This window comes from Pollachius pollachius (assembly GCF_949987615.1).
Source record: "Pollachius pollachius genome assembly, chromosome: 17".
NCBI lineage: Eukaryota > Metazoa > Chordata > Actinopteri > Gadiformes > Gadidae > Pollachius > Pollachius pollachius.
The window spans coordinates 17872719-17897618 of NC_136950.1; the positions used below are offsets into that span (position 1 = coordinate 17872719).

Here is a 24900-nt window from a genome sequence, read left to right on the forward strand (position 1 = left end):
ACAGGACTAGATCCACATGGATTAGAACATCAGCCTACTCTTTGGATGTGCTTTATGTGTTAACTCGAAGTAGGCAACTCCACATTCCAGCCCTGAAGGTTACAGGGAAAGATGAAGAGTTGCTCTCTCCGTGTGGTTCCTCCAGGCCTTTTAGGTTGAGGCAGCTTCTTCACCACGTCACTTTTATGAACATGTGCCACATAATTTTCCTTTATAGCAAACATGGGTCTCTCGCACTCTTTCGTGTTTCCCTTGATTCTTCTGAGAAATTGTGCAAGTATTTCGTCATCCTCAACTTCCTCAACCATGCCAATGTAACGGACGCTTCTGTGTTTGGTTGCAAAGTTTACTATGACAAAGTCACCCACGGACAGATCTGTGTTTCCTGGATCACTTCTCTCATCCTCAGAGCTCTCTTCGTCAGACACATCATCAAGTGGGACAGGGACATCACTCTCCTCAGAGCTGCTAACTACGATTTTCTTTTTCGTTGCTTTCTTTTTCGGTTTTCCCTTTTCTTTGCTATTTTGCTTTTTCCCTGCCAGTTTCTTTTGACTTTCTTTATAAGCCTTTTCAATTGCCTGCTTCTCAAGAGTATCAGTTATGATGGCTGTCTTCACACGCTTTCGTTTGGTTTGTGTTCTGGGGGAACATTTGGGAAGTGGTACGATTTCACGAGGAGACACATATCCAAGTCGGCTGGGAACACGTGGCACATCTGAGTCAGCTGGCGGGGCACATCCATGTGGACCATGTGCAGTGGATGAATTAGCATCATCGAGTGATTTATCTGCAGCGGGTGGACCATCTGCAGCGGGTGGACCATCTGCAGCAGGTGGACCATCTGCAGCGGGTGGACCATCTGAAGTGGGTGGACCATCCGGATCATCTGCAGTGGCAGGCTGCAGCTCAGGGTTTGGCCGGTCGGACACCATGGATGGTGCAAACGCTCCATCAGGGAAAATTTCTCGGTTATATGGGAAAATCCCAGTGGACCTAAATCCAGAAGTGATGTTGCGTGGTGTCACTGCTGACATGAAGGCCTCATTCACAAGTCCAGCAATCTGGTAGATGGAGACTGTTTTGCCAGGGTTAGATCTCATCCACCCATCAAGAGCTCGGCTGTATTGGGTCTTGAACGGGCCATACACGGTCACGTCGAGAGGCTGCAATCGATGGAATGTGTGGGGAGGGATGGTGAGCAGAACAATACCGTTGCTCTTGGCTACTTCTACTGCTTTGAGTGAGATGTGAGCCTTCAGGTTATCCAGGATAAGCAGCATGGGACGGTCAGGGGTGCAGTTAGTGTGCTGTATCAGGTGATCAAGGAACTCAGGCCAGGTGTCTTCATTCATCCATCCCGTTCTGGTGGAGGTACCTTTGGCTCCTGGAGGTGCTCCTATCATGAAGCAGTCCTTAAACTTAACACTGGGGAAGACAAACATGGGAGATGTGGCATTCCCAGCAGCATTCACTGCACACACCACAGTCACCAATTCTCCTCTCTCAGCCGATGTGACAGAACCAACTTGCTTTTTTCCTTTCTCTGTCACAACCTGAATCAAATAGAAAGTTTAGAATCAATGGCATGTACAATTAGTAGGCTACCACTGGTCTGAAAGTTGTATTTAATTGTACTTATTTTCAGTCCATTCATTTTTTCCAGTTGACAAGTTCACAAAATTACTAATAGCATTAGTTTCTGCATTCTGTCAATAGCTAGCTGGTCATTATCACAAGCCACTCAGTATCAGCCTGGTGCTCTCTAGTGTATCATGTGTAGCTTACCTGCCGTGGCTTTTGTACTGTAAATACGCCTGTTTCATCCACATTGTAAATCATCTGTGGAGGGAATTTATGCCTGTTAAATATGAGACGCAAGGGAAGAACCTTATCAGAATCAAAAACAAATCTTACTGGTAAATCCTCCATAAAAATGTGCAACTAAAGAATTAATTCTGTCACCTGTCCATCACTACAGCCAGATTGTCAAAGAACTCCGCGACTGTAGTTTTATTGAAGGCTGTAGCCCTTCCCATTGATGTTGCCTCTGGAGTTCGGACAGAGAGATGGCGACGTGCTAGGAAGCTGCCAAACCAATCTGCACCTAGAGTAGACAATTCATTATTATAAGATTTAGCTTTGTGGCAAGATCTGTTGGCCTTAGTTAACCTACAGAATCATGTGATCTCTTGCACACCCTAGCCTACCTGCACATTGTGTCTTTGTCCAATTGGCAGGGACAGGGATATAGTTTTTCTCTGCATATTCAAATGCCAGTTGACGGCACTTAACTGGAGGAAGGCCATGGAACTGGTCAGCTAGTTATTTCAAGTGTTGGGCAAGCTCCTCCTCCATCTCATCTGTGAATATTCTCTTTGCCTCAGCTACTGCACCCCAGGCTACTGATTTTACTTCCCCTTTCTCTTTTTTCTTCATGAACCTTAGGAGGCTTGACTTGTCAATATGTCTGTCCCTTGTAGCTGCTCTTAAAGACATCTTCCCTTCCTTGACCTCAGCGGCTGCACTTTCCATCTCCTCAAGGGATGTTTTGCCCCAGGTTGTCTTCCTGCTGTATATCCTTGGCATGATGGCTTTTCTACAATGTTTATGACATTAAAAATAAAACATATGTGATGTAATATTACATTAAAATATGTTTAAGACTAAACTTAACTTGTGCCTCATGGTGGGGTAAAGTGAGACACTGTCTCACTTCACCCCACAGCATTTGTCTCACTTTCCCTCACCACCACCATTTTAGAAAAAATGACCTCTCTTAGTAAATCAGGCTAATCTTCAGCTAGCATCATCACATGGTTTTATATGTTGGTAGTTCATCAACATGTATGATATAAGTTTTTCTACCTGAATCAATTTGCTTTGGCACAACAGTTGATTAAGTTGACAGCAAGAAAATTTACTTTAACATGCAAAAAATATATTTTGGTGAAAAAAACATGCTTACCACAGCACCAGGAGGTTCTCTCCTTCATGGCCAAGGGAAAATGGGAGGGGCTTGAAAACATAATGGTCACATGACCACAAATGTGTCCAGTTGCCTAGATACAGGGGGTGTCTCACATTACCCAATGTCTCACATTACCCCGTTCTCCCCTACACCGTTTGACACAGTGAAAACTACAAAAAAAAATGATAAACAATATTTAAATCCCACACTTAACTAATACTGTTATTAAACCAATTACCGTGTGCGCCTCTTGGACCATGAACAGAATTGTTGTAGCCGTATCGTACTCGGCCCGTTGTGTCTGACCCGCGATCTACACTTCCTGTGTTAAAGGTCAGGTCCCATGACCTACTACGTCACATGCATAATGTGAAATTTGTAACATTTACCTTACATTAATTACATTAATTTCGGTAGGAATATATATTGTATCTTTTACAATAATTGCAGGGCTCTCAAGTCTCAGGCACTCGGTGTGAGACACACGCAATTCAACCCATGCACACACTCACACGCCACACTTCGTATTTCTCACGCAGAGAAAAGACCAGGATAGCGCCCACCAATTTGCGCCGCTATTTAACAGTGGAACAGGTACGAATCAAATGGGTTCCCCGTACGTAGGGTGACCAGACGTCCTCTTTTGCCCAGACATGCCCTCTTTTTGAGACACTTGTCTCAGAAAGAGGTATTTTTTCAAAATAATTTCAAAATCGTCCTGGATTTTATTACAAAGCCTCATACATGTTCACATTGATTTGCGTTGCGTTTCTTGTCGTTCACAAACTAGTAAGGCTACGCCCTCCCCTACTCAGTTCTGTTCGCTTTGCATTGATGGAAGTGAGTAGGGGGAGAGGTTAAGTAGAGCCTTCAGATTGGACGGTTTGACTTTAGAGTTACCGTCATGTGTTGTATTTATTTTTTTACCATTATTGTTTTATAGGGACAAACATTAACAAATTTCTCCTACAGGGGATTGATGAAGTTCTATCTATTGAACAGAAAGAATCACTTGGTCATACTTTACACACTTTACCACAGCATTGGCCTATTGAATGCGACAGATATATTTTAAGCATTGGACTGAATGCCACATAAATATATATATTTTTGCACGTTTGCAACGTTTAAAATTTCAGGGAAAAGTATATGCCTCTACTGGTGTTGCTTAGGCCAATATCCTTTTGAGGAAGTGTTGTTTCTCAATAAAAGTGTTAAGGGACAATAATGCTTACTATCATACATTAGTCACCATGTCTCTGGAGATATTTGTATGCAGATATTTGTATGCATGCCCCCCCCCCCCCCCCCCCCCCCCCCCCCCCCACCCCGCTGACAAATTCTCACTCTTAACTCGAGAGCTGTAATTGTATTAATGAACTTAAACAGTTACGACAAGTCTCTGGGACAGTTGCACCCTAACACAAGCTTACCCTATCTTACACTCGCCCAGGTTAACCCTGGCAACGAGCTCACCCTAGCTAACAATGATCCTAACAAACACTGGGCAAATATGTTCTGTTTGCTGTCTAAATTTAGGTAAGAGGGGAAGCGTGGTCGCTGTGCAGAGAGAGAGGTTCTGGGAGAGAGAGGGTAGAAAGAGAGGTTCTGGGAGAGAGAGGGTAGAGAGAGGTTCAGGGAGATAGAGGGTAGAGAGAGGTTCAGGGAGAGAGAGGGTAGAGAGAGGTTCAGGGAGAGAGAGAGTGGAGAGAGGTTCTGGGAGAGAGAGGGTAAAAAGAGAGGTTCTGGGAGAGAGAGGGTGGAGAGAGGTTCAGGGAGATAGAGGGTAGAGAGAGGTTCAGGGAGAGAGAGGGTAGAGAGAGGTTCAGGGAGAGAGAGGGTGGAGAGAGGTTCAGGGAGAGAGAGGGTGGAGAGAGGTTCAGGGAGAGAGAGGGTAGAGAGAGGTTCAGGGAGAGAGAGGGTGGAGAGAGGTTCAGGGAGAGAGAGGGTGGAGAGAGGTTCAGGGAGAGAGGGTAGAGAGAGGTTCAGGGAGAGAGAGAGTGGAGAGAGGTTCAGGGAGAGAGAGGGTAGAGAGAGGTTCAGGGAGAGAGAGGGTGGAGAGAGGTTCAGGGAGAGAGGGTAGAGAGAGGTTCAGGGAGAGAGGGTAGAGAGAGGTTCAGGGAGATAGAGATAGATGACTTCCTGCCAGTCATACGAAGACATCAGGAATACAGACTTCCCATGGATTACAAAGGCATGCAAGGACTTCAAAGACACTCCAGATGCTCACAAACTGCCATACCTGTTGGGAGAAATACAACAATGTGCGAACACAGCAGCAAGATTCGTCACCTGTTGTGATGAGAGAAGGACCTCAAACTCCCCATAGACTCATCCCCCTGGACTCACTCTGGACACAATAATTGCACTAATCCTCCGTAATGTAAATACTGTGTATTTAGAGTGTATCTTATCTGTTTATACGAGAGACTGTAATTTTTCTATTTTTTATAATATCGCACATTTTACTTTTAAAAGTGCTTTTATAGTCTAACATTTGATATGTATAGATATTTTGTATTTAACGGTTCATACTTATTATTATTATTATAATATATACCTTATTTTTTACTTTTTATTTTATAACGCTGTTTATTTTATTGTTCACCTGCTTTGGCAATGCAATGTATATTGCATGTATGTATATTTTATGTATATATATAATGCATGTATATTTCTCATGCCAATAAAGCTTTTTTGAATTGAATTGAATTGAATTGAATTGAATTGAATTGAATTGAATTGAATTGAATTGAATTGAGGGTAGAGGGAAAGGTTCAGGGAGAGAGAGGGTAAAGAGAGGTTCAGGGAGAGAGAGAGAGAGGGTAGAGAGAGGTTCAGGTTATCTCCGTTGTCCAGTAACGTAAACCGTGAGGCCGACACTCTTAGATGAACTCGGAAAAGTATCAATAATGTAGCATGGCTAATGTCCCTAGCCACAGCATGACAGTCACAGGGACAGACAGACGGACGGACAGAAAGACAGAGAGACAGAAATTAGCAGATTCACAGACAGATGGTCAGAAATAGACAGACAGACACACTAACAGACAGTTAGAAAGACAGACAGACGGACAGGTGGAAAAGATAGTCACAGAGACAGAGAGACAGACAGGGGAGACAGACACAAAGTCAGATAGACACACTGATCAGCAGAAAGACAGATCAGCAGACAGGCCATCAGACAGAAACCTCAGCAGACTGACAGTATTGAACATGTTTACAGGAATGTTTGCATTTTGCTACAGCTCCCAGGAATGTGAGCAAGACCTGACATGTCTTCAACTAGGAGGGATGAAGAGATCTCTCCACTGAGACCCCAACCCAGGTCTAACTCCCTTAAACTCCAGGTCTGAAACACCCTTAACCTCCGGGTCGGAAACACCCTTAACCTCCGGGTCGGAAACACCCTTAACCTCCGGGTCTGAAACACCCTTAATCATGAATATTTGGCCTGTTAAGCCCTTGGAGACTGTAATGGTGATTAAGGGCTATACAAATAAAAATGAATTGAATTGAATTGAACAACATAAAGCTCTGACACAGAGCTCACTATGGGTCATCTCTCTGGCGTGGAGCAAATTTCACTTAAATACAGTTAGTCAAATAGACCGTCTCATCGTCCTCCGTGGCTCAGCAGCGTCATCTACCGGTCAAACGTTACAGCTGCAAAACAAACGAACCAGGTTCCAGAATCACAACGTTCATTACAATGACTAAGACATAACCAGACCCAGAAAGAATGTGATGAGTTACCATGCAGTCTACCCGTATTTCAGTAAGAATAGAGGAAGATGGAGAAAAAAGTGACCAGACTTTTTAAGTATTCTACTAGAATTCAGATTGAATCCCCGTCTCAGGCCGGAGGCCGCAGTGTCTCTCACTGGCCACAAGAGGGCGATACAAACCCGTTTTAGGCCAGAGGCTGCAGTTCCTCTCACCGGCCTTAAGAGGGCGATACACGCTAGCTAATGCGAGCCTGCTCTGAGAGGCGCGCATAAACGGCTAATTTATACATATCTAATTATCTTTTTTACAAATCCAAGTCGAATATTTAAGAAAATGCTATAACAATGCATTATCTGGCGGTTTGTTGCTCGATGGACTTCTATCGACTCGGGTTAGACTATCGTTGATAGTTTTATTTAAACTCCAATCTAAAAAAATCAATGTCTGATGAACCCCGGGGGGGCAGCTCTAATCCACTCCCCGGCACCGCTCCGACCCAGAGGGCAACAAACCCCCTTCACAATAGTTTTCTTTATTAATTAGCGTATTTTTGTAATTTCTGATTTTCCCCGATGACTTCCCAGTGTTCCCGAAGCAGGCGGACTGCGCGGAACCTTAGAGGATCTGGAAAAGCCCAGGACGATCGACACAAGGACCGCATTCAGCGCGATGCATGTGAGGAGGACGGTGATGATCTGACGCCGTCAGGGCCAGACTCGCCCCGGGCCACCGGGCCAATTAAACATTCATGCTGGCGCCTTCATGCACCCGCTAACACGGAGCCTGAGAGTGACCCCAACATTGTCTCCCCGGGTCTGCCTGACCCACTTTCACTCTCCTGACACACACACACACACACACACACACACACACACACACACACACACACACACACACACACACACACACACACACACACACACACGCACGTGCGCGCACACACACACACACACACACACACACACACACACACACACACACACACACACACACACACACACACACACACACACACACACACGCAAACTTTAAGTCATCTAATGCAATATGACCACCCTGGTCCAAAAGCGTTCAAAATAAATCCACTGAAGTTCACATTGGAGGGTTGCAGGACAGACATACGGAGAGTCGTTGCTTAGCAACCGCGGTCGTAAACGCCCGGCGGGTGTCGTGAGAGGAAGGCTGGGTGCCGTAAAGGGACGCTCGGTGTCGTGAAACGCGGAGAGGTCGCTGTTGGCAAAGTGGGAACAGATCCATTGTGGATCCGACTGAGCCGCAGACAGACAGGTCCTTGCTGCGGACAGACAGTTCCGTGCTGCCGCTCCGCGGACATAAAGCGACTCCTGACGGAATAATAACAATAATAACACGGGTGTTAATGACGTCAGCGGCCGACGGTATCCGTCGTGAGGAGGACGTGAAGGAGGACCTCCGGGATCTCAAGAGTTAAGACATCACAACTGTTTATTTCTGAGGGGCTAACAGGCTAACCGGCTAACGCTCTGAAACATAATAACACACCGCGGGTCGTGATCCTCGGATCTCCTTCCCCTCGTCGAAAAGTACCTGTAATATTCCGGGAATATTCCGCAAAGGAGCGACGGTGATCGGGCCGCGTGGGAAAGTTTGGGACCGATGAGGAGCGGAAAGATTCAGGTTGGTTCATAATCTTCTTTAATGTTATTACCCCGAACCCTCCGTTATGTCCTGGTCCTGACCCGGACCCCCACCGCATCTCCCTCTCCTGGTCTTTCATGTTCTCTCCTGGTCCCTCATGTTCTCTCCTGGTCAGCAGAGAGACCCTGGTTGGTACCACAGCAGTGCTGACCTGTATCTCTCTGCTGGTCTCTCCTGGTTGGTATCACTGTACAGGGTTACTTCCCTACCAGGGAGAGCAGTACTTAGTGTAACACTTCGAGTTCTTCTTCTTTGGTTGGACTGAGTTCATTTTAGCTTCATCCCGGGTCAGTGTCTCCCTGTGTGATGCTGTTTATCTCCATGTTGTGCAGACCGACCACGACACCGTCAAACACGGATTCATTAAATAAACCTGTATTTATTCTGCAAAAAATCACAGTTTCGCGTTTATAGCCGTGGTATAGATGTGCCGAGTCTTTACTTTTAGTGTGTGTGTGTGTGTGTGTGTGTGTGTGTGTGTGTGTGTGTGTGTGTGTGTGTGTGTGTGTGTGTGTGTTGTCGGTCATTATTTTACACTGCCACGACCTGACTCGATGGTTTATTCTAACTAGCTGGTTTTGCCTGACTAGCTGCTGGGTGCTGGGAATGACCAAGACTTCGGGTCCGTTGTGATCCAGACTGTTGTAGTAATGTTGTGACCCAGACTGTTGCAGTTCTGTTGTCATCCAGACTGTTGTAGTTCTGGTGTGATCCAGGCTGTTATAGTTCTGGTGTGATCCAGGCTGTTATAGTTCTGTTGTGATCCAGTATCTTTTGCTGCGTTGACATAAATGATTTCTCAGCAGGGGACTGTCTCCATCAGGTCCCTCAGAAACGTCTCATGATTTAAACTGTCTTCTCCCTCCACGGTGAGAGACGTATTGTTCAGAAGATGTTCGGATGTATATTTAGTCGCTCCCTGTTCCCATTGTACATGGGGCCCTCGCGATGATACCGGCAGTGGTTTAACTTCGTGTGTGTGAGGTTCCTTCAGCGTTATAACGTTGTGAGAGTGTGTGTGTGTGTGTGGTTCCTCAGTGGGAAGGTTCCAGCCCCGTAGCGTTTCACCAAGAAACCCACTTCTACTGCCAAACAGAAACACTGCGATCAGTACAGAGTACCTGTGCCAGAACGTAGAGCACTACAAGTAACGTTTTCCAGTAACCAACGGAAAGCATAGATGAAGGTTATTGTAGATGTAGAAGATATACTGACATTTGGTATAGACTGCTATGGATTAGATATATTGATAGTTTAAGTAGGGTAGTTGTAGAGTGAGTGTGTGTGTGTGTGTGTGTGTGTGTGTGTGTGTGTGTGTGTGTGTGTGTGTGTGTGTGTGTGTGTCTGTGTGTATGTGTGTGTGTGTGTCTGGGGCTTTGTGATCAAACATTATTGACTCACCGGTCGATAACCGTGGAAACAGAGCTCATGTCCAATGCCTCTCATCTCATCCACAGAGGAAGGGGTTAATTAATTATTAATTGAATGTCTAAAGATTAGCGGAAGAATAGATGAAATGCAGAAGAGATGGACAAAAGTTAATCTCTCTCCCCCCCCCCCCTCGGCTTTCAATCCAACCATCTGTCTCTCCCTGTCTGTCTGGGGTAAGGGTGTAGGGGGTTAGGGTGTAGGGAGGTGGGGTTAGGGTGTAGGGAGGTGGGGTTAGGGTGTAGGGACTGAGGAGGTGGGGTTAGGGTGTAGGGAGGTGGGGTTAGGGTGTAGGGGGTTAGGGTGTAGGGACTGGGAGGTGGGGTTAGGGTGTAGGGAGGTGGGGTTAGGGTGTAGGGACTGGGAGGTGGGGTTAGGGTGTAGGGAGGTGGGGTTAGGGTGTAGGGACTGAGGAGGTGGGGTTAGGGTGTAGGGAGGTGGGGTTAGGGTGTAGGGACTGGGAGGTGGGGTTAGGGTGTAGGGAGGTGGGGTTAGGGTGTAGGGACTGAGGAGGTGGGGTTAGGGTGTAGGGAGGTGGGGTTAGGGTGTAGGGGCTGAGGAGGTGGGTATAGGGTGTAGGGAGGTCTGTATTGAGTTGCGGTGGGCATGGTGTTGTGTAGGGGGTAGTGTGTAGTGTAGTGTTGTGTCATGTGTTGTGTACGCGGTGTTATCTAAACCCGGCTCCGTCACCACTAACACTCCTACAAAAGGTTCTCTCCAAAGCAGCCTCTCTGCTCTGAACGGTTTCATAAGCGATATGTCGGGAGATTGAAACGTAGATCTTTTGTTTCCAGCCTCTCGTGTCATTCTGTTTCAAGCGACGTGGGGTCTGTCTGGGTGTCGGTAATGAGGCGTTTTGGGTATCCTAACATCTGCCAGATCCACCACATCGTCCTCTCCCTGCCGCTCATCTCCAATGCATGAGCAGGAAAGTCATTCTTTGATTTGTCGAGGAGTCTCTGTGGGTGAGGCCGATAATCCCTGGGCGACTGGGAGGCCGCGGGCCTGGGAGAGGTGTTTACCAGTCTTGATGAAGAGGAGGAGCAGACCCCAGGGCTTCTTTGGCCTCGGAGCCGGGGGGGGGGGGGGGGGGGGGGGGGGGGGGGGGGGGGGGTGGGGGTGGTAATTGAAGCGTTTCTGTGGCGACGTGAAGGCTGGTCTGGCACCTCAGTTTGGGTCCCATCTGGAACGAGCAGCATGTGGTTGGTTTCAATCCGGAGTGTCTCAAACTAAGTGTCTCTCAGGCCTAGCGGTTAGGAGGCTGCTGAACTCCAGCTGGACCCGAAGAAGAATTAATAAACCGTGATAATAATGTCCCCTGCTCTCCTGCACCACGGCTGGCTTGGTTTGGACGTCATCGCTTTAGAGTAGATTCTGTCGTGCTCAAACCATGCAAAACGTTAGGTGTTTCGATTCCCATACAAGTATCGGAAATTCCTCCGATACTGCCTAAAATGCAGTATCGGCAAGGAGGCAAGTCTATGCTCCGATCTGATAACATCACGTGACATCACAAACACTACGGTATTATGCTGCGTTCGTTAACGGTCGGAGGTGGAAAGTCGGTATGGGCAACCGAATCGTTATAACATGGATGCATGGACGCTTGACTACAAGAATACCAATGTATTATAATTATAGATTATACGTCAATAAATAAATGTAAATGTGAAAAGAAATGAGACAGTAAGTGAACCGACTATACATTGCAGTCATCGTAAGATGACTGCAATGTATAGTGTATCAGCAATGTATAGTGTATCTGCAATGTATAGTGTATCAAGTATAAACTGTATCAGTTTATACTTGGTATCAGCCGATACTCAAGTTCAGGTATCGGGAAGGAAAAAATGGTATCGGAACATCTCTAATTTGATACTTCTGTCGTACCAGCTCTGCTTACTCTTCAGTGCTGTTGTCTAGTGTCTGCAGAGCGGCTGATGCTTAATGCTGGCTGGGTGTTAAGCTCATGTTTGTGTTGCCAATTGAGGAAGATATTTCCATGCAGCGCTATGCTTGTCTGTTGCTAATTAGTTTCTCACGCCTCCCCTCTCTGGATATGTCTCTGGTAGTGGAATGTATATTTCATATCATGCCGTTAAAGGTCTTCTGTAGGGATTTGTACAGAGAGACGCCGCCGCTCTGTTTTACATACCCTGCAATCGATGGCTGGTGCTGCTGCCCATTGTTTTACTGCAGAGCAATCAGGGAAAAGTGCCGAAGAATGATTCCATTAGGCTCAGAGTCAAGGCCAGGTAGCTAGGAGTCTTAATGCATTTAAAACCGCTTATTATCAGTTCAGACTTCAGGGTAGAGCACGACCTATGTTTGAAATTCTGGGCCGACGCTGATGCCGATATGAGTGGGTGAAAAAATTGCAGATTTCTATTTATCTGCCGATATTTAAAATACAGGTCTGTCGGATATACCCGCTCAAACACAGCTTCTCTGTAGTCACAAGATGCTGAATACAGAGTCTCCGTGGAGTCCCTTAATGCTACGTCTATTGTTAGAACATATTAAAGACGGATGTTTGTTTGTTGTCAGTCTGTTGTTGACAGCTGTGCGTGCATTTTCATGGCATACAAGAACCAGGATGTCTCCTCTGTTGTCCCAACTTGTTCAATACTTTTCGTCATGAAAAACAAATTCGTACCTACAGCTCTGAACTCCTATCTGCACTGGTTTGAACTTCAGACGCTGCTCTGGTTTTACCTGGAGACACGGCACTGGCTGCACTGGTTCTACCTAAAGACGCTCTACTGGTTTTACCTATAGATGCTGCAATGAATTTACAGATATATGATGACATTTTAAAACTCTCTTTCACAGTATGTTCACCACCACGTGTTCGGTGCTTTACCGATGTTAATGAGGCAGATATACTGTATATAAGCAGTATTTAATAAGGCAGATTGATATACTGGTTGTAAACAGTATTTGATAGGGCAGCTATACTGTATGCAAGCAGTATTTAATAAGGCAGGTATTCTGTATTTAATAAGGCAGTTATACTTAATATAAACAGTATTTAATAAGGGCGATATACTGTATGTAAACAGTATTTAATAAGGGCGATATACTGTATGTAAACAGTATTTAATAAGGCAAATATACTGTATGTAAATTGTATTTAAAGCAAAAATGCATCAGATTGAGGCCATCACAGTCAGTAGGCTGGAGACTTTCAGAGTTCATAGAAGCGTGTTCTTTCCTCTTCACCTGTCTGGGCAGAGTCAGGGGGTTTCTGGGAGTTTAGTGGGGAGATTCATGTAAACAAACACCGCGGGTGGTGCACCTTTTATTTATGTGCAGAATATATCTGTTATGCTGTTGTACGATGGTAGTTTTATTGATAATATAACTGAAATAACTATTGACCACAGATATTTCCTTGTTATTTTCAGCTACATTTTAGTTTACGTTACACATTGCGAATTTAATAAGGCAGATATACTGTATTTAATAAGGCAGTTATACTTAATATAAACAGTATTTAATAAGGGCGATATACTGTATTTAATAAGGAGGTGAGACTTAATATAGACAGTATATAATAGGGCCGATATACTTAATATAAGCAGTATTTAATAAGGCAGATCTACTGTATACAAACAGCATTTAATAAGTCAGATATCCTGTGTATAAACAGTTGTTGATAAGGCAGGTATACTAATGAGTATACGCGATACTTAATACGGTACATCAGAGATAACTGCAGTTGTTCCACGTCTGACCTGGTTAGAGTATTTAAAGACTGGGAGACCAAAGATCTGTCGGTCTCTCCCCCTCTCTCCTGCTCTCTCTCTCTCTTCCTCTCTCTCCTGCTCTCTCTCTCTCTCCCTCTCTCTCTCTCTCTCTCTCTCTCTCTCTCTCTCTCTCTCTCTCTCTCTCTCTCTCTCTCTCTCTCTCTCTCTCTCTCTCTCTCTCTCTCTCTCTCTCTCTCTCTCTTCCCCTCTCTCTCTCCCCCTCTGTCTCCGTCTCCATCTCTCTGTCATCCTCTCTCCCTCCCCCTCTGCTCTCTCCCCTCTCTCTCTTCCCCCCTCTCTCTCCCCCTCTCTGTCTCTGTCTCCATCTCTCTGTCAGCCTCTCTGCCCCGTTTGTGGGGGTAACGCGTTGACCTGCTAATCTGTGGTGTTTCCGTTAGTCATGCCGTGTCCTAATCACTTGTAATTGAGGATGACCGATTTACACGGTCAGAGGCATTGTGGCTCCTCCAAGAGACTAGCTGTTCCGCTGGCTAGCCTAGCGCCGCCGCCTGCCACTACCAGACTAGCGCGCTACACTACACTGCTACGCTATTGTATGCTCATGAAGAGGAACTGTCACGCTCGGCTGTTTTCTAATACGACAGTACTGCTTCATGCGTGTGTTGTGTATTTTATAATGCATCAGAGTACTGCTTCATACGTTGGCTGTGAACGACTCGCACGGTGCAACATCAACCCACTTTGTGAAGTCAACTCTTGGCCTTCATTTGTCTGGGATTTGCGTTATCCATTGATGTCCATGGCCCAACTTTTCTGGCGTGTTCCCACGGACAAAATGACAGGTTAGGGGCCAATTACATGGCCCCGCATCACAGGGACTCAATTGGGCCCTGTTCAAAATCATCTTGTACGACAGCAGTTTGACAGCCGATGTTAACACATGACCAATTTCTTATTTTTATTAAGTGTATCTCTACCCTCAGATTGATCTCAAATGTTCCTCATCGATATACAGACCTCTCTTCACTACAGACCTCTGTTCACCTCAGACCTCTGTTCACCTCAGACCTCTGTTCGCCTCAGACCTCTGTTCACTACAGACCTCTGTTCACCACAGACCTCTGTTCACTACAGACCTCTGTTCACTACAGACCTCTGTTCACTACAGACCTCTGTTCACCACAGACCTCTGTTCACCACAGACCTCTGTTCACCACAGACCTCTGTTCACTACAGACCTCTGTTCGCCTCAGACCTCTGTTCACTACAGACCTCTGTTCACCTCAGACCTCTGTTCGCCTCAGACCTCTGTTCACTACAGACCTCTGTTCACCACAGACCTCTGTTCACCACAGACCTCTGTTCACCACAGACCTCTGTTCACTACAGACCTCTGTTCACTACAGACCTCTGTTCACCACAGACCTCTGTTCACCACAGACCTCTGTTCACTACAGACCTCTGTTCACTACAGACCTCTGTTCACTACAGACCTCTGTTCACCACAGACCTCTGTTCGCCACAGACCTCTGTTCGCCACAGACCTCTGTTCGCCTCAGACCTCTGTTCACTACAGACCTCTGTTCACTACAGACCTCTGTTCACTACAGACCTCTGTTCACTACAGACCTCTGTTCACTACAGACCTCTGTTCACTACAGACCTCTGTTCACTACAGACCTCTCTTCACTACAGACCTCTGTTCACTACAGACCTCTCTTCACTACAGAGCTCTCTTCACTACAGAGCTCTCTCTCTTCACTGCAGAGCTCTCTTCACTACAGAGCTCTCTCTTCACTACAGACCTCTCTTCCATACAGACCTCTCTCTCTCTGTTCACTACAGACCTCTCTCTCTCTGTTCACTACAGACCTCTCCCTCTTCACTACAGAACAGATCTCTCTCTCTGTGTCTTTGTGTGTGTTTGTGTTCACTACAGACCCCTCTCTCCTCACTACAGACCCCTCTCTCCTCACTACAGACCCCTCTCTCTTCACTACAGACCCCTCTCTCCTCACCACAGACCCCTGTCTCCTCACTACAGACCGCTCTCTCTTCACTACAGACCCCTCTCTCCTCACTACAGACCCCTCTCTCTTCACTACAGACCCCTCTCTCTTCACTACAGACCCCTCTCTCCTCACTACAGACCCCTCTCTCTTCACTACAGACCCCACTCTTCTCTCCCTCCCGGTTGTTTTGAACACTGTCTCTCTTGAAGAGCAGATTACAGGGTTGAAATTATAGGGTGGCACAAGAAAGGTTCAACTCCTCCTCGCTCCTCCTCCACCTCGCCTCCAGAATTAGTCTGTCGTATTGTGTGTGTTTGTGCGTAATCTCCCGTAAGTCTCTGTTTTGTGTAGCGATGTCATTATAACACCCTCCTCCCTTCTCTTCCAGGCTGCCGTCTGATTGGACACCATGATTGACGGGCGGCCGTCCATCCCTGGCCCCGCTCACCCTCGACCCCGCCCCCTGCTCTAGACGGCCACATCATGTTGGTGTGTCTAGACTAGCTCCCCCCCCCCCCCCCCCAAAGCTCAGCTGACCCTTGACCCCTGACCCTGGCGTGCCCCACCATGCTGCGCATGGTGCCCCTGAAGCTGGGCCGCGTGTACCGCTGCGTGAAGCTGCTGGCGGCGCTGGGCCTGCTGGTCATCCTGCTGATGAACACCCACAGCCTGCTGGCGTCCTTCCAGAAGAACGAGCTCACGGACCGCCGCTTCATCAACCTCAACAAGTGCCCCGCCTGCTTCGGCACCAGCTGGTGCCGCAAGTTCATGAACGGCCAGGTGTCGTTTGAGGCCTGGGGCCGCCTGCGCTTCCTGGACGTGTTCAACGTGAAGAACGTGTACTTCGCGCAGTACGGCGAGCCGCGGGAGGGCACGCGCCGCGTGGTGCTGAAGAGGCTGGGCTCCAACCAGGAGCTGGCCGACATCGACCAGAAGATCTGCAAGCGGGCGACGGGCCGCTCCCGCTGCGACCTGATCCAGGGCGTCTACAAGACGGAGTTCGCCCGGCTGAACGGCGAGGTGCGGCTGCTGACGCCCGAGGTGGTGGAGGGCTGGTCGGACCTGGTGCACTGCCCCTCCCAGAGGCTTCTGGACCGGGTGGTGCGGCGCTACGCCGAGACCAAGGACTCCGGCAGCTTCCTGCTCAAGAACCTCAAGGACACGGAGAAGATGCAGCTCCTCATGACGCTGGCCTTCAACCCTGAGCCCCTGGTTCTACAGGTAGGTTATACAGGCCCTGCGCTGCTAACGCTACATCCATAGGGGTGTGTGTGTGTGTGTGTGTGTGTGTGTGTGTGTGTGTGTGTGTGTGTGTGCGCCCAGCCACCACCTGTGCTTGATCAGGTGGATAACACTCCCTCATCCCAGTCTCTTAGGGTAGCAACACTGTAGCAAGTAGCTCCGAGCTAACTTCAATGTGAATCACACGGCTGACAAGTAGCTCTGGGCTAACCTCTCTCTCCTGACCTAGATGACACGTAGCTCGACTCCGTTTAGAAGGCGTTGTTGATTGCTCTATTCTGATTGGTCAATGAGGGTGTTCGGCGGCCTGTTATTTATGAATGGCAGACCTCTGCTCCGGACGCCCTTTGTCGCCGAGGACCCCGCTAACACTCAGGGTCACAGTATCGATTTCTTGAGTAAATAGCGTAATGTAATAGGCGGCATGTTCAGTGACCTGGTCATTATGGGGGGTTACCCCCTGGGTGGGGAGATCTGCCCTGGGCGGGGGGGTTGGTTACGGTCACAGGCACAATGTCTCTTGCTCGTTCTTTCGCTCCCCGGCTGATAAGACTGGAGGTTGCTGGCTGAAGTGCGTCAGGGAAGGAGCATGTTAGTGTAGGGGACGCATGTTTGTTGGATGCAAGACTCAAGATGGTTTATTGCCAAACGCACAACAATTATAGCAGCAGGCTCAGGCTCAGGCTCCTTCAACAACGCAATTTGAAAAGAAGAAGTATCAAAGAAACACAAACAAGATGTGAAATAAAAGAAAGCTGTAAACGAAATGGAATACTGGGCATGAAAATAAAAATATAACAACTATATGAAGTGGAATACTCAAAACTAAATATAACTTCACTGTTTCAAATTGCTCTGGCAAACGAAACTCTGTCTCTGGCTGTTGACGACCCTACGTTTTATTTTCCAACATAAAAGTCCTGTGAGGACAGTGTCAGTGTGTGTGTGTGTGTGTGTGTGTGTGTGTGTGTGTGTGCGTGCCTATGTGGGTCTGTGTGTGTGCTTGTGCCTGTGGGGTCTGTGTTCGGGTCTGTGTGTGTGCCTGCTCCTGTCCAGACATGCTATCTGTAGACTCTTGAGGACGGAGTATGCAGAGAATTCAGACCAGGTAGCATCATCTTCTCTGCTAGCTGCCAGGTGGCAAACTGCTGATTTGCAGGTGACGAGCAATGCTGTAATAAAGCACACAAGGTGTGTCTGTTGTATTCACCACACACACACACACACACACACACACACACACACACACACACACACACACACACACACACACACACACACACACACAATCACACACACACACACACACAATCACACACACACACACACACACACACACACACACACACACACACAGACACAGACACACACCTCCCTCTCCCCCTCCATCCTGGGGAGACGGAGGGGTGTGCTGTGTATCATGCTCATTGAACTTTATTTCCCTGACCACACCCCCAGCCTGGCCCCTGACCACACCCCCAGCCCGGCCCCTGACCACACCCCCAGCCTGGCTCCTGACCACACCCCCAGCCTGGTCCCTGACCACACCCCCAGCCTGGCTCCTGACCACACCCCCAGCCTGGCTCCTGACCACACCCCCAGCCTGGTCCCTGACCACACCCCCAGCCTAGCTGCTGACCACACCCCCAGCCTGGCCCCTGACCACACCCCCAGCCTGGCTCCTGACCACACCCCCAGCCTGGTCCCTGACCACACCCCCAGCCTGGCTCCTGACCACACCCCCATCCTATCTCCTGGCCACACCCCCAGCCCGGTCCCTGACCACACCCCCAGCCTAGCTCCTGGCCACACCCCCAGCCCGGTCCCTGACCACACCCCCAGCCCGGCTCCTGACCACACCCCCAGCTTGGCTCCTGGCCACGCCCCCTGGCTATCACTCTGGTCCACCGTATGTCTGACACGATCGCTCCAAGAGCGTCCTTCACACGAACCCTCTGTTGCCCAAGCATGTAGCAAGTCAAATAAAGTACAACATGATACACGACTTGATATATGTAATCTCTTAATGTATAGCATCGTGTAAGTGCTCCACTATCGAGCGTAGAGCGCTCCAGAGAGACCACAGCAGCACGAGCGGGTACTTAGAATCGTGTATCGTCTTATCCTAGCTGTCTCTGATATATACGGGGAATGGGCTCACAATTGTTAGTGCTTGGCACTTTTCTCTTTCTTCTGACAAATGTACTTATTGTAAGTCGCTTCGGCTAAAAGCGTCTGCTAAACGCCCTGGATGTAAACGTAAAGCGTGACAGGACGGTGTCTCCATCTCCCGTCCCTCCGCCGCAGAGCTTCCCGTCCGATGAGGGCTGGCCGTTCGCTAAGTACCTGGGGGCGTGCGGGCGCGTGGTGGCGGTGAACTACGTGGGCGAGGAGCTGTGGAGCTTCTACAACGCGCCGTGGGAGAAGAGGGTGGACCTGGCGCGGCAGCTCATGGACATCGCCGAGCAGCTCACCAACAACGACTTCGACTTCGCCCTCTACCTGCTGGACGTCAGCTTCGACAACTTCGCCGTCGGGCCGCGGGACGGCAAGGTGATCGTGGTGGACGCCGAGAACGTCCTGGTGGCCGACAAGAGGCTGATCAAGCAGAGTGAGTCCTCCTCCTCGTCTTAATCCTCCTCCTCCTCCTCTTAATCCTTCTCATCTTCCAGACCTTCCTCATCCTTCTCCTAGTCCTCATTCTGTTCTTCTCCTCCTCATTCTCCTTCTCCTTCTCCTCCTCATTCGCCTTCTCCTCATTCTCTTCTTCCTCCTCCTCCTCCTCCTCCTCCTCCTCCTCCTCATCCTTCTCATCTTCCAGACCTTCCTCATCCTTCTCCTGGTCCTCATTCTCTTCCTCCTCCTCCTCCTCCTCATTCTCTTCTTCTCCTCCTCCTCCTCCTCCTCCTCCTCCTCAGCTGGCCCAGTATTGGTTGTCTGCCTGGGTTCATCTTCGGAGCACCATGCAGGTTTTGTCTTGCATCACGTCTGTAAAAACCAGAACATTACTTTTATTTGCGTCATACTTTCCCCCATAACTGGGGAGTGTGGATCCCAGCCTCCTTAAGGGTGCAGCCGGCCTGCAGGTGACTCCTTAAGGCTGCAGGTCACTCCTTAAGGATGCAGCCGGCCTGCAGGTGACTCCTTAAGGGTGCAGGCGCTCCTTAAGGGTGCAGGCACTCCTTAAGGGTGCAGTTGGTCATTAAGGGTGCAGCCATCCTGCAGGTCGCTCCTTAAGGGTGCATTTGGTCCTTAAGGCTGCAAGTCGCCCCTTAAGGGTTCAGCCAGCCTACAGGTCTCTGCTTATTGCTGCAGGTCGCCCCTTAAGTCTGCAGGTTACTCCTTAAAGCTGAAGTTGCTCCTATATGGGGCAGGTCGCCCCTTAAGGCAGCAGTCGCCGCTTAAGGCAGCAGTCGCCGCTTAAGGCTGCAGCGCAGTTCACATTAACTTCCCTCACCAGTCCCAGCTCTTAGATTGAACTGGTTAGTCGAGAGAGTCTGAAGCTGTCGTCTCCAGTGATTGACCGTGTCAAACCGCGGTGTGGTTTAAGAAAGTATTCACGTATATCCACTGCTTACTAAACATGGCGACCACAACACTGACACCACATATATCTTTAGCAAACCTAAAGTATGCACCGGTACTTTCTAAGCCGGAGAACTCTAACATCATAACAAGTGGAAATATCAACCTCTTGATGATTCGTTTCTCACCAGTTGCCAAGAATCACAGAGCTATCATTAATTTAGCGTCTCTCCAGGTGAAATCCAGTCCCTGAAGTTTGTTTGGTTTTTTTGGGTGAGCTGGTGCATTGCCAGCCTCCAACTCCTGGTGTATCTTAGTGAAGCTCCCTGTCTATAGCAAGGCAGCCCGCTGTAGTCGACCCGTACAGATTCACAACGGCCCAGTTTCAGAGCGCAGCCATGTGATGCTTTTGCAAGCAGTCGCCCGTCGTGAATCTTTGATCAGGACTGGACTACAGAGACATCATGTTGTCCTCACTGTGTGTGTGTGTGTGTGTGTGTGTGTGTGTGTGTGTGTCTGTGTGTGTCTTCTGCTCCAGACCCGTAGAGACCAGCTGACTTCATTAGAATTGGAAATCATCCACTTTGGTTTGGAAATGTTGTGACACTGTGTGTGTAACCGCTTCCCTAGGCTCAGCCTTCAACTAACAACCCTCTACTGCCACGGGTTAAACTAACCAGCCTCTACTGCCAGGGGTTAAACTAACCATCACCATGTACTACCACGGGTTAAACTTGCCTGCCTGTAGATAAACTCACCACCACCCTCTACTGCCTATAGCTCACAGCAGCTTCTACTGCCTCTAGTTAAACTAACCAGTCTCTAGTTATACTCACCAGCCTCTACTGCCTCTAGTTAAGCTCATCAGCAGCTTCTACTGCCTCTAGTTAAACTAACCAGTCTCTATTTCAACTCACCAGCCTCTACTGCTTCTAGTTAACCTAACCATCCTCTAGTTAAACTAACCAGCCTCTAGTTAAACTCACCAGCCTCTACTGTCTCTAGTTTAACACACACACCCACACACAAACTTACACATACATGTATACTTATTTATATATATATTGCGAGCAGCATCAATCTGAATCACCTTCGCTGATTGAGGTGTATCAGCCCCCCGGGGCTGTGTGTGTGTGTGTGTAGTGTGTGTGTGTAGTGTGTGTGTGTGTAGTGTGTGGTGTGTATGTATCTGGTGACAGTGTGTGATGCAGCTGCCGTGGCAGCCGAGAGGAGTGCATTAAAGTGCTGATGGTGTGATTATGGGATGTTCTCTGGGGCTTCATGCTGCGCACATTGATCTGCTCTGATACTGAACTCTCCCTGTCTCTTTGTCTCTCTGTATCTCTGTCTCTCCTCCTGTATCTCTGTCTGTCTCTCTCCCTCTGTCTCTCCCTCTCTCTGTATCTCTGTCCGTCCCTCTCCCTCTGCCTATCTGTTCCTCCATCTGTCTCTATATCTCTCTTCCTCTGTCTAGATATTCCTCTCTCCATCTGTATATCTATCTATAGCTCTCGATCTGAATTCATCCCATAATAATCCATCCCAGTAATGTCTCTATCATCAAGACAACCCTACAACCATATGTTTTAATTAAAGGTTGATTATTAAAGTAATGCCTCCTTTTAATATCCACAATGTCCTGACTCCTCCTCCTTCCGAAACTAGTTATCACCTCCAGAGAAGTCAATGAAGTCCAGAGCACTATGACATGTTACTAAAGCCTCCTCCTCCTTCTCCCCAGACCGCCTGGAGAACTACAACATGTTCCTAACACCTCCTCCTCCTCCTCAGACCGGCCGGAGAACTACAACATGTTATTAACACCTCCTCCTCTCTCCTCCTCTCCTCCTTAGACCGTCCAGAGAACTACAACATGTTATTAACACCTCCTCCTCCTCCTCCTCAGATCGGCCACAGAACTACAACATGTTATTAACACCTCCTCCTCTCTCCTCCTCTCCTCCTTAGACCATCCAGAGAACTACAACATGTTATTAACACCTCCTCCTCTCTCCTCCTCCTCCTCAGATCGGCCACAGAACTACAATATGTTATTAACACCTCCTCCTCTCCTCCTCCCCCAGACCGGCCGGAGAACTACGACGTGTGGTACGAGTCCCGCTTCGAGGAGTGCGACAAGGAGGCGTGCCTCTCCTTCTCCAAGGAGGCGCTGTGCTCCCGCGTCACCGTGGACCACAACTACTACGCCGTGTGCCAGAACCTGCTGTCGCGGTACGCCACCTGGCGCGGCACCACGGGGGGCCTGCTCCACGACCCCCCCGCCCACGTCACGCGCGACGGCCAGCTGGAGGCGCTGCTGGACGAGTGCACCAACCCCCGCCGGCGCTACGGCCGCTTCCAGGCGGCCAAGGAGCTGCGGGACTACCTGACGCAGCTCAGCACCTCCTCCGCCTCGCTGGCCACCGCCAGGTAGTGGCGGCCGCGACCTCTGGACTCCTGGGGCTGACCTCTGACCTCTGGACTTTTGAGCAGGAGAAGGGGTCCGATTGGTTGTTACTGTAATGGAGCTGCCCCCCCCCCCCCCCCAACGGTACTGACTCCCAGTGTTGCATCCCAGTGCTAGCTCACAGTGTTAGCCTCTGGCGCTAGCTCCCAGTGCTAGCCTCAAGCGCTAGCTCCCAGTGCTAGCCTCCAGCGCTAGCCTCCAATGCTAGCCTCCAGTTCTATCTCCCCGTGCTAGCCTCCAGTGCTAGCGCCCTAGAGTTAGCCTCCAGCGCTAGCTCCCAGTGCTAGCCTCCAGCGCTAGCTCCCATTGCTAGCCTCCAGCGCTAGCCTCCAATGCTAGCACACAGAATCGGCCCACAGTGCTAGCTCCCAGCTGTAGCACATAGCGCTAGCTTCAAGAACCTCTTGACATTTTATAGGAAAGGAAAAAAAAAAGGAAAAGGAGGTTGAACCTGAGACTCTGAGCCAAGGACCTCTGAAGTGCTGAGAGACAATGGAGGGAAGGAGGCTGGATCCGCCCCCCTGCCCCTCCTGCCAGCCAATCAGCTGCTTCGGGCAGCCCAGACTGTGTTGGGTCTGCCAACTCTAAGCTCTCCAACTGTTTTGTCCTTTAGTTGCTGTTGTGTGTTGGAATCAAACCTCATCACTTCTGTAGTGTTTCAGCCACCTGCTGCGCCTGGACTCCTGGTGCCATGGTCCGGGAGGGGGGTGGGTCTACAGGTGGTCCAGGACTTTGACTAGAAAGGGATCTTTAGGTGGTCCAGGACTAGGAAGGGGAGGGGTTGCTAAGTGGTTTCTAGGACTAGGGGAGGGGACTTAAGGTGGTCTAGGACTAGGGGAGGGGTTTCAGGTGGTCTAGGACTAGCGTGTGAAGAGGTACCAAAGAGGCAGGAGGGCTCACACAGACCCGGTCGTAACCCAGATCCAGAGCGTAGCCATAGCAATCATGTTACCGGGGTAGCACCCGCCATAAGAACCCGTCATAGGAACCCGTCATAGGAACCCTGCTGGTTCGTCTAGGAACCAGCGCCAAGGCAGCCTATAAATTATTGATTATTGATAACCCGGACATCATCGTAATGTTTTCTGTAACGTTTGAAAAAGTGACCTGTTTATGTTTTATGTATGTTCACCTGATCCTCCCACCTGACCTGTAGACGTCCTTATATGGTTCTGTTTCCCGTTCCTCTTCCCGATCAGTAACACGATGACTACTTCATCCTCCTCCAATTCCTCCCAGTCAGTCTGGACTGGTTCATCAACCAGTGGACCAATACATGGAAGCTAATCACAAACATAAGCTAATAGCTATAGGATAGTGGCTAGTAGCCTAGCATCATCGCTGGAAGCCTAGCTCTTGGTTAGCCCCGTACTCTTTCCTAGCAACTTAGCTTGTTGCTAGCCATCAAGCGCCCCGCTAGGTGACCTAGCATATCGCAAGCAGTCTAGCTATTGACTAGCCACCTAGCGCCTCGCTAGGACCCTAGCATATCGTTAGCAGGCTAGCTTGTTGCTAGACACCTAGCGCCTCGCTAGGACCCTAGCATATCACTAGCAGTCTAGCGATTTGCTAGCCAGCTAGCGCCTCGCTAGGAGCCTAGCATATCGTTAGCAGCCTAGCTTGTAGCCTAGCGCATCACTTTGGAAATGCAATAAAATAATAGACTGGCTAACATGTTCTCCGGGGGATGGCTGGTCAGGTGGGGTTGAGTTTTTCTGTCTGCTTTGTACATTTTTCTGTTAAGTATTATATCAGCCGCGTCTGATTTTCCTGTGCCTTTTCATTCAAAAGTTGTATTGACGACTTTTAGTGGGTTTAAATTTGACAAATAAATCAAGATCTATATATGTAGCCGTGTGTGTGTGCGGTGTTCTGTTTGGATGGCCCGCAGCCATTCTCTCTCTCTCTCTCTCTCTCTCTCTCTCTCTCTCTCTCTCTCTCTCTCTCTCTCCAAATCTGTGGATGTTTCTTTCATGTCCACTCGGCTCCTCTCGGCTCGTTATTGAAGTATTCTGCTGCAGTAACTTGGCTCCATTTTAAACCTGTCCCTATAAGAGCGGTTTCAAGGCAAACATCCAGGATTGGAAGTTGGGAGAATATTTAATAACGCGCGGAACACGGGCTGGGGAGGCGCGCCAG

General features: G+C 48.8%; 1 protein-coding gene across 1 annotated transcript; it reads left to right on the plus strand.

The window, feature by feature from the left end:
- Positions 1 to 7934: 7934 nt before the first annotated feature.
- Positions 7935 to 24565, plus strand: dipk2ab (divergent protein kinase domain 2Ab). The gene is made up of 4 exons (XM_079754334.1): positions 7935 to 8356; positions 15916 to 16748; positions 19077 to 19380; positions 22379 to 24565. The coding sequence occupies exons 2-4, from the start codon at positions 16095 to 16097 to the stop codon at positions 22726 to 22728; spliced, it is 1308 nt and encodes a 435-aa protein (XP_079610460.1). The 5' UTR covers positions 7935 to 8356; positions 15916 to 16094; the 3' UTR covers positions 22729 to 24565.
- The last annotated feature ends 335 nt before the right edge of the window (positions 24566 to 24900 follow it).